General features: G+C 41.9%; 1 protein-coding gene across 1 annotated transcript in view; it reads right to left on the bottom strand.

Annotated features, from left to right (window-relative positions):
• Positions 1-4,596: 4,596 nt before the first annotated feature.
• Positions 4,597-10,163, bottom strand: part of BPGM (bisphosphoglycerate mutase) — a 31,383-nt gene continuing 25,816 nt past the window's right edge. Inside the window, 1 exon segment of the mRNA NM_001035402.2 lies at positions 4,597-5,208. Coding sequence (NP_001030479.1) covers positions 5,030-5,208 — 179 coding nt within the window. The 3' untranslated portion in view covers positions 4,597-5,029.

The following is a 10,163-nucleotide window of genomic DNA, read 5'->3' as shown; positions in this document are numbered from 1 at the left end:
TTTTATAATCCATCACTGTTATTCTTTAATCTCAAACTGCCCCAAATTTGGCACCTGAAGCCAATGTTTATGTCCTACCAGTCTTTGGGCATTTTCTTCTTTTCTGACTCAAGGTGTTCTAAGCTCACTTTATCTGCTTCCAACCTGGAAGTTGGTGTTTTCCCAAACATCTGTGAAACAGTATTTAGAAAACAAGATCAAGGTAACTAGGTGTGTTCATTATTACTAGGTTATGGCTTCCAGGCCCTTTCAGAGCACACAGCCAGAGCTTGGGGTGGGGGAAAGGGAGAAGAAATTATATACACATTCATACAAATATCTGCAGTTCAAAACTAGTAACATGGTGGTCTTTATCTTCCTCCACCTTCTCTCTCTTCTCCCTTTGTGAGTAACCTAATTTACAATAACATCAACAAATATGCTCAATTTTTAAACCTATGAAATTCAGAATTACTTAAGTAATTCTTTAAAACAGTCTCAGGAACACTTTCATCTTTAAATACTTGAATTTAACATCAGTGTTACCAAATCATCCCAAATTATCCTGCAGAAGTCACACAGAACAGACTAACAGCTCTCTAAAGAGCAAGGACAGATAATGCAACTGTATTTAGGACCTGAATTGGACAACTTAGCAATGGCTATTTCTTAAGAGTACCAAAATGGACAAATATCAGAAGAAATTACTGGGGCTTCCATTTTAACTGGTTGAAGACTATTAAAGGAGTTTTCCTTCTCAAAATCTATCCTATTTGATATTCAGCATTTGTTTCAAAGCAATCCAGTGGGCAGAGTGAGAAGACCCACATGATGGTGGTCACAAGTCAATGAAGGTTTCCCGGGTAGCTCAGTGGTATAGCATCTGCCTGCCAAGTAGGAGACACTGGTTCGATTTCTGGGTTGGGAAGATCCCCTGGAGAAGGAAAGGGAAATACACTCCAGCATTCTTGCCTGGGAAGAAGAGGAGCCTGGTGGGCTCTGGAATTGCAAAAAGTCAGACATGACTTAGTAACTAAACAACAACAAAGTTAATGAAGTGGTAGTGGGTGATCAGTAAATGAGTATTGCTTGTGCTATTTAGTCTCAGCTTTTGTGGATGTTTAAAATGTTTTATAATAAAAAGATATTAAAAATATATTCCTGTTAAATCAGAGTAAGCATAAGTTTAAATGGCTAGCCCGAACTAAATAAAAGGCAAATAAAATGTGGCTCTATTATGTGAAAGTCAAATGATGACAATCTGGCTCATGTTTACGATTTTGTCTAAGGAACTTACATTTTTTGGACTTAAATTCCACGCCTTAAAAGCTAGTCTATATAGTGAGATTATCCTCCAATGAATACAATTTCGCCTATTGTGGGCAAGAGTGACTTTAATTCTGCTTATCATTTTGCTAAATAGCTTTGGCACTAGAGGGAGATTACATGATTAAAATATTCTTATAGTATGGCCATTTCATATTTCCCTTGGGACAAAATTTCCCTCACAGTCCAATGTGGAAACCCTCAGGATACAGCATAACATAGCATCTGCCACAGTCAGATCTGCTGAGAGGCAAGGCATGATTTATGATGAGTAGTGCTATAGAAGTGAGCCCCAAACTTGCAAAATCCAACCACGCAGAAGACAAAAGCAGGAAAAGTGATCAGAGTCTGAAATGTTGAGGCAATTTTGTGTTTCTGAGGGAAGAGAAATATATGAAAGACTTCCCAGGTGAGAGGGAACCTGAACTTTGAAGAGAGACTTGCCACTTGTAAGAGCTTAAAAATGATGCTGGGGATGATGAACTTTCTGTCCAGTAAAGCCGGTTCCCCTACTTCATTCTGTCATAAACAGAGAGGGGCTGGAAAATAAAAAACTATATGGTAGGAAGGGGGTAAACATACGTGATCTCTGACTTTTCTTTCCTGGAAGAATTTCTGCTTCTGGCCACCAAGTTGGCCAATTGCAGCCCAACAGGGATTGGCTTTAACCAAAAAAAAGCATTTTGGCAACAAAGCTACAGAGCCTCTGGGGAGGCTTCCCAGGCTAGAAGACAAATAACCACTGCCATTAATGTGCACACAAAGGGCTGCATTTTAATAAAAGTGGTCATGACCCAAGATGAGAAATAGTCTGCAAATTTGGGGCAAAAGAATCTGGTTAAGCATGGAAATAGCCAGATCATGTTAAGAAATTTTCCTTGCACATCTTTATCAAGGAAATATACATGATGTAACGTATCCTAACTGAGGATGCTTTGTTAATTCAGTGCTCAAATTTGTACTGGATGATTTTAAGAACCTTTTTTCCTGAGGCAGAATTTTTTTTTTTTTTTTAAGAAAAACAAAGTCTCAATGTACTGGGATACAGGATTCATTTGAGATATTTAAAAATGAAAATTCATAGCATCTTGCTATGGCTATTATCTTACCACACTGGACCTGCATATAACAAGCATTACAGCCTGGGTAGAAAAAACTTGTCTAGGTGGTTCCAAGGCAAGCCAAACCTGGCCTGCCAAGGACCAAATTTCTAGATAAGCTATCATTTTTTAGATTTGAAAAATTCCCCCTTTTTATGGTCCCAGCTTGACATAGTACAGAGGATACCAAGGATCCAGGTTAGGCATACTTCGAGGTACCTACATCAAAAATCCTGAATACTTTGTAAACCGTGCAAAGAAAACCGGTTCACTAGGTGGTCTCGAGGTTGACGTGCTAAAGTTGTTAAAGATAATTGTACATCAAGTTTTCATAAATATCTCTTTTATTTCAGCCAAGATCTCAAAAACAATAAAACCAAAATTGTACCAGAATGTGTCAGCAACAATTATCCCTCTCTGAGGAAGTCTGTGAGATTCCAAAGTGACTAAGTGTGAGCACAGCTTTGCGCAAGGGAGCAATCATGCTGCTGGGGGTCCTCTGGAGGTGGACGTCTAGAGGTGGGGTGAGGGAAGAATCCAAATCTGGGATCTTGAGCTGCTTTAAGACATGGTCACCACTTGGGCTGGAAAATTCAGATGCCAGTTCCAGAGATAAAGCTGTTCAAAAATGGTCTGAGTTGAAGTTTAGCCATAGGTTTGGAATTCTAGGAAGACGGTAGTTGTGTCTGTGACCCTGATCTCTGAATTATCATAAAGAGTGCTATTTGGTTGGGCAACAGGACTGAAAAGAAGGACGGCAGCAGAAAAGACAGTAGTCGGTCAGGAATGTCAAGCAGCCACACTCCACGTCCTTACGCATTGCAGATGTGGCCAGCTGTGAGCAAACCACGTTCTTTTCAGCCATCTTTATCAGCTGATGCTCTAAGTCTTCTTTATTTTTTATCTTTTGGCTGCGCTACACAGCACGTGGGGTCTTAGTTCCCTGACCAGGGATGGAACCCGTGTCCCCTACATTGGAAGTTCAGAGTCATAACCACTGGACTGCCAGGAAAGTCCCTCTAAATCTTGATTTAAGGATCAGTGGAGACCAAGCAGTGGCAAGGGTTTTATAGTTAGTTTCCTTCTAATGCCAATTTTACCACAAAATGGATACAAATAAACTAACCACCAATGGAAAACCATGAAAAACTCATGATACCTGTAATAGCTATTATAGTTGTAAACTGTTAAGATGACTCTATCATTGAAACGTATGTCACTTGCTTTGATATAAGGCAGTAGCTTAACGGAGAAGGCAATGGCAACCCACTCCAGTACTCTTGCCTGGAAAATCCCATGGATGGAGGAGCCTGGTAGGCTTCAGTCCATGGGGTCGCTGAGTCGGACATGACTGAGTGACTTCACTTTCACATTTCACTTTCATGCATTGGAGAAGGAAATGGCAACCCACTCCAGTGTTCTTGCCTGGAGAATCCCAGGGACAGAGGAGCCTGGTAGGCTGCTGTCTATGGGGTCGCACAGAGTCGGACACGACTGAAGTGGCTTAGCAGCAGCAGTAGCTTAAAGAAATGATGACGTACCTGTCTACAGCATCTAAAGACATCCTGTATCATTAAGATTGATGAGCAATCAATCAATCAGTCTGTGGTCTACCCTGAGTACTGTAGACTATGCACCATGTTTTGCCCTCAGCAGATAAAGAACAAATGTCCACTGACAAGTGCCAGTATACCATTTCCCCTGTTCAAGTGAATGAAATTACACCCACTATATTCTAACTGCACCCTGACCCAAACTTCAATTTATAGAGAATTAAGCATGTCTGTGTGTTGAAACAAGTACAACTCTTTGTGTTACAGGAAGATGAAAGCAGAGACTAATTCAGTAGCCTGTACTTAATACTTAGGAATCATATGGAAATACTTTGGAGGTACCATTTTCAGACACAGAACTTATTTTTAAATCAATTTTAAGGAGCCCAAGATTAATGTTTAAAAACAAAAGAGAACATGAACAGCTATGGCTGTCTATATGCTGCTAATTCCAGCACTAGAGAGGAATTCCACCAGATGTCAAACAGGATGTCTCTGGACTTGAGACGAGCAAAAGGCCTTGCTGTTTGTAGCTGGCTGCTTTGGAAGAATCCATCTGTGACTCTCCCATTTAATGGGCCTCTGGTCTTACCTATCAGAGTACAAAAGACTAGTAATAAATACTTAAGTAGAGCATATTATCTAATATCCTTTATTATCATCCCAGAAATTTTCTATAAATACAAACGTCTTATTGAAGTGAAGGTCTGTCAATAGTGACTCAATACTGATTTACTGAATGAGGACGACCTTGAACTTAAGCTTCACTTGTTGCTTTTCCATCTCAGAAACTTAGGACATTGATTAAGCCCCACTGGTGATTAACTTAGTGACTAATTAAAAGGAGGCTGGCAGGGGTTAGCACATAAGGCTATGGGCATCCTAAAGCCTTTAACTGGGCCAACGTTAAGACCTAATTACCTCTACAAACTCTACCCCACAGCCTAGATCTGGAAAAATCAGGTGGGAAGACAGAAAAAAAAAGGGGGGGGGGTGTGGGAGATGAGCACTCATAACACACCGCATGCCATTCCTTCTGCAGCTATTCCTAGCCAGCACGTGGGAAAAACTTTATTTGTCAGCTCGTTTCACTTTTCCTTGATCGTCAACTTTCTTAATGGCTGCTTGGATAGCCTCTTGGTCGCCCAGGAACTGGTGAGGCCCAACAGTACGCAGGTTCTCGTCCAGTTCCAGGAGAATGGGGACCCCAGTAGGAAGAGTAATGTTGATAATTTCTTCATCCGAGATACCTGGAGATCAAGAGGGGAAGAAACAAGGTGTTAAAGACAACCCAGGAGGAAGCTCTGGTTACGTATTTACGTGCACACTTACTTAGTCCCACATTAACTGTGTGTTTGGAACCATGCCAGATACTCAAGGATTCCAGCTATGGTCACTGGAAGCCAAGGACATTCCAGAAGATTTAAAAAAAAAAAAAAAGAAAGAAAGATGAGACAGAAATTTACATTACATCAAATCTTAGGAAAACATGTTTTGGGGCAACCTGTTGCTGGTTGTTTCCTAACTAAATGATTGACAGGTCTCGTCCTCTTGCCCTTTAACATTCCAACTGCTGGGAGAGCAAGGTGTGTGTGGGATCTGAGTTTCCAGACCAGGGATTAAACCCACAGCCTTGGCAATGAAAGCATGGAGTCCTTAGCCACTGGACCACCAGGGAATTCCATCAGATCTTTTTTAAGTAACCTGAATCATAGGTTGTTCAACTTTGACCAGAAGAGCTGGAGTTGTAGCAAGGGTAGTAGCAGCCGTGGTGGTTATAGGTTTTTTGGTTTTTTTTTAATGAGTGCTTTAAACGATAAATAGCTAATGTACATTCCACATGCCACATACTTTTCGAAGTACTTTATGTGTGTTAACTTGTTTAATCAGATATGCACTATTATTTTTCCATGTAACAATTTTGACACAGAGAGCTTAAGCAAACAATTCAAGATCACACAGGCTGTAAACAAAGCCTGGATTTAAACCTAGCTGAGGAGAGCGAAAAAGTTGGCTTAAAGGTCAACATTCAGAAAACTTAGCTCATGGTGTCCGGTCCCATCACTTCATGGCAAATAGATGGGGAAACAGTGGAAACAGTGGCTGACTTTATTTTTCTGGGCTCCAAAATCACTGCAGATGGTGATTGCAGCCATGAAATTAAAAGACACTTACTCCTTGAAAGGAAAGTTACAACCAACCTAGACAGCATATTGAAAAACAGAGACATTATTTTGTCAACAAAGGTCCGTCTAGTCAAGGCTATGGTTTTTCCAGTGGTCATGTATGGATATGAGAGTTGGACTCTGAAGAAAGCTGAGCACTGAAGAATTGATGCTTTTGAACTGTGGTGTTGGAGAAGACTCTTGAGAGTCCCTTGGACTGCAAGGAGATCCAATCAGTCCATCCTAAAGGAGATCAGTCCTGGGTGTTCATTGGAAGGACTGATGTTGAAGCTGAAACTCCAATACTTTGGCCACCTGATGCGAAGAGCAGACTCATTTGAAAAGACCCTGATGCTGGGAGGGATTGAGGGCAGGAGGAGAAAGGGACAACAGAGGATGAGATGGTTGGATGGCATCACTGACTCAATGGACATGGGTGTGGGTGAACTCCAGGAGCTGGTGATAGACAGGGAGGCCTGGTGTGCTGCGGTTCATGGGGTCACAAAGAATCAGACGCAACTGAGCGACTAAACTGAACTGAAACCTGCTACTGCTGCTGCTGCTAAGTTGCTTCAGTCGTGTCCAACTCTGTGCGACCCCGTAGACGGCAGCCCATCAGGCTCCCCCGTCCCTGGGATTTTCCAGGCAAGAACACTGGAGTGGGTGAACTGAAACCTAAGTGTCTGTAATTAGTATACAATGTTTTTCAAGTTTTTCTGATTCAAAATGGACAAAGAGAAGAGAGGAGACCTGAAGAAATGGAGTTAAGCTAATTAAAAGGTAACCGAAAGTGTTCAAATTATCTGCTTTAAAAACAGACATTTATTATATAGACTTCTAAACTAACCATATGCTTCTGTGCTATATTAACAGAAAGGACCTAGGGAGAGCAAGTTCTGAGGCAAGTTCAAGGGTCCTCCTTTACTTGGAAGGTGAGAATGGTAGAATAAGTTAGTGGCAGTTAGTTATCAATGCACTCTGTTGTTTTTATTAACTAATGGTCATAACTCGGAGGCCCTCTGTGGGCCTCCACTGCCTCTGTCTAATTAAAAAAAGAAACACACACTCTTCTCTACCACCATTACACAGGGTGTGAGGTAGAAGGAACGGACTTAAAAAGAGAAACATGACAAAGGACAGCATGAAAAGTATTTCTTCTTTCTCCACTAGGAATTCTCTTCTAGGTTGAAGATTTAAAGAGTAGGCTACTAACACATTACTTTGTCCTGCGAAGCTCCCACCCTCACACTGCAACCCTACCTATGATTACCACTCCTAACTAAAGCTGGCAAGAACAAATAAATTCAGACCAGACAGCCAGCTGTTTAGCTGGGAGATGACTGCCTTGGATTTTAAGAGCCCTCGGGCTCTGTCAGGTCAGATCTGTCAGCTGGACGCACAGCAGCTGCCGCATGCAACCCCTGGAGACAGAGCAGAATGCAACAGCACGTGGTTTAGAGCCAGCTGACTGCTAAGGATATAGAGAAACTGAAATCCTAATACATTGTAAATTAAGAGTATAAGATCCTGTGGAATCTTTGGGAAACAGTCTGGCAATTCTTCAAACAGGTAAACACAGAATTACCAGGGGACCCAGCAATTTTACTCCTAGGTACACACCCAAGAGAAATGCAAACATATGTCCACACAAAAACCCATACCCAAACCCTCAGAGCAGCATCATTCATAACAGATAAAAGATGGAACCAGCCTAAAAGTCCACCAACTGATGAATGGATGAATTAAATGTGGTAGATCCAGACAATGGATTATTATTTGGCAATAAAAAGGAATGAAGTGCTGCTGCTGCTGCTAAGTCACTCCAGTCATGTCCGACTCTGTGCGACCCCACAGACGGCAGCCCACCAGGCTCCCCTGTCCCTGGGATTCTCCAGGCAAGAACACTGGAGTGGGTTGCCATTTCTTTCTCCAGTGCGTGAAAGTGAAAAGTGAAAGTGAAGTCGCTCAGTCATGTCCAACTCGTAGAGACCCCATGGACTGCAGCCTGCCAGGCTCCTCCGTCCATGGGATTTTCCAGGCAAGAGTACTGGAGTGGGGTGCCATTGTCTTCTCCGGAATGAAGTGCTGATACATGCTAAACATTGATGACCCCTGGAAACAGTAGGCTAAGTGAAAGAAGCCCGTCACAAAGGAGTATATACTGCATGGTTCCATTTATACCAAATGGTGCCTTCCCAACATGGTTCAGCAGGCAAAGAATCCGCCTTCCAATGCAGGAGACACAGGAGACGTGGGTTTGATCCCTGGGTCAAAAAGATCCTCTGGAAGAGGCCATGGCAACCCACTCCAGTATCCTTGCCTGGAGAATCCCATAGGCAGAGCAGCCAGGTAGGCTACAATCCAAATGATCACAGAGAGTCGGACACGGCTGAACAACTAAGCACGAATGAGGGCCAGAACTGGCAAATCTAACAGTGACGTAAATAGGTGTGTGGTTGCTTAGGGCCAGAGGGGATGGGAGGACTGCGCAGTGACAGCCAGGTACGGGGTGTTGTTTTTTTTTTTTTGAGGGTAATGAAAATGTTCTGAAATTGACTGTGCTAATAGATGGACAACTCTGTGAATAAACAACTCTGTGAAAAGCCACTGAATTATATACTTTAAATGGATGAACTGTATGGCATGTGAATTATATCTCTAGAAAGATGTTTGAAAAACTACTGAACAGATCCAGAGAAGTTTATGGTTCAAATCACAAGACAGTTAAGGTAGTAAAATTGGACTTTAAAAAAAAATTCCAACTTCCAGGACTTCAGCTCTGGTCATCTGACTCGTCGATGGCTATTTCCACCTCAGTACTAGGAGAGAGGAGAATGTTTATGTCTGTGTTCTGCCCTTGTGAAGGGCTGGGTGCTAACTGGACTCCTGAACCTAGAGGTCTCATGTTTTCAAGACTAGTACAGGGATGAATGGGCTTCGCCTGCGGCTCAGCAGTAAAGCATCCACCTGCAGTGCAGTAGACCAGGGCACAATCCCTGGGTTGGGAAGATCCCCTGGAGAAGGAAATGGTAATCACTCTAGTATTCTTGCCTGGGAAATCCCATGGACAGAGGAGCCTGGCACGCTACAGTCCATGGGGTCGCAAAAGAGTAGGACATAACTTGGTGACTAAACAACAACAAGAGGGATGAACTGACTTGTCCGATCCCCTTGAAATAGCTAACACACGGGGATTATCATGGGCCAGGGTTAGGGGTTATGATGTGACCTCAGAGGAAAGTGCTAGGTCTTTGGCAAGGGTCAAGGGGCATACGTGGAACTCATCTGACCATGGCCTCAGATCTAACCAGGTGTAACAAGTGTTATTTTTAAGAGCGTTACTCTCAAGCTCATGCTTATGGCTTAGATAACAACCCGGCTTTGTGTGGGACCAAATGAAAGAGCAAACTAAACAAAGGCCACGAGAACTATAATATTTCACCTATAAAGAAAGGAGAGTTCAACAAAAATAGAAATATTTCCAATAAATAAAGTTGACATTCCACTTTAATGACTACTCAAGCCATTCACAGAGCAGACTAATTACTTACAAATATTTAAAATACTTAGACCACTTAATAATCAGTCAACAGACTTAGTGACTGACATTTTAAAAAAGCAAATTAGGAAAAACCACAATGAAGCCATTACTTATTCCTCAATTTTGGCATAAGTCACATTCTTTGTCCTAAGAGAGTTAAGCAAGCAGAACTCCTAAGGCTAAAAAATGCATCTGCATTGGATTAAATCAAACCAAATCAATACTATATTATGCAATATCATATTACAAATGCATTAACGGGAACATCATATGAAAGTTATAATGAGTGGCCAGATATCACATCCTCCATCTGATAATGGGTTTAGATTGTTTTAAACGACATCTAAGAATGTTCTGAAGGGAAATATCTAATCCCGAATCAACCCCTTCTCCAACTCCCAACTGTTGTCTTTCATTCTTGAATCTTCCACGTAGGAGCATCTGAAAGTTAACTGCAATCCATTTTAATGACTGGGATATTTCAACTAAGAAATAATGA

The sequence above is a fragment of the Bos taurus genome, chromosome 4 (genome assembly GCF_002263795.3).
Source record: "Bos taurus isolate L1 Dominette 01449 registration number 42190680 breed Hereford chromosome 4, ARS-UCD2.0, whole genome shotgun sequence".
Lineage (NCBI taxonomy): Eukaryota > Metazoa > Chordata > Mammalia > Artiodactyla > Bovidae > Bos > Bos taurus.
Note: the sequence above shows the minus strand (reverse complement) of the source record. Positions and strands in the feature narration are given on the sequence as shown.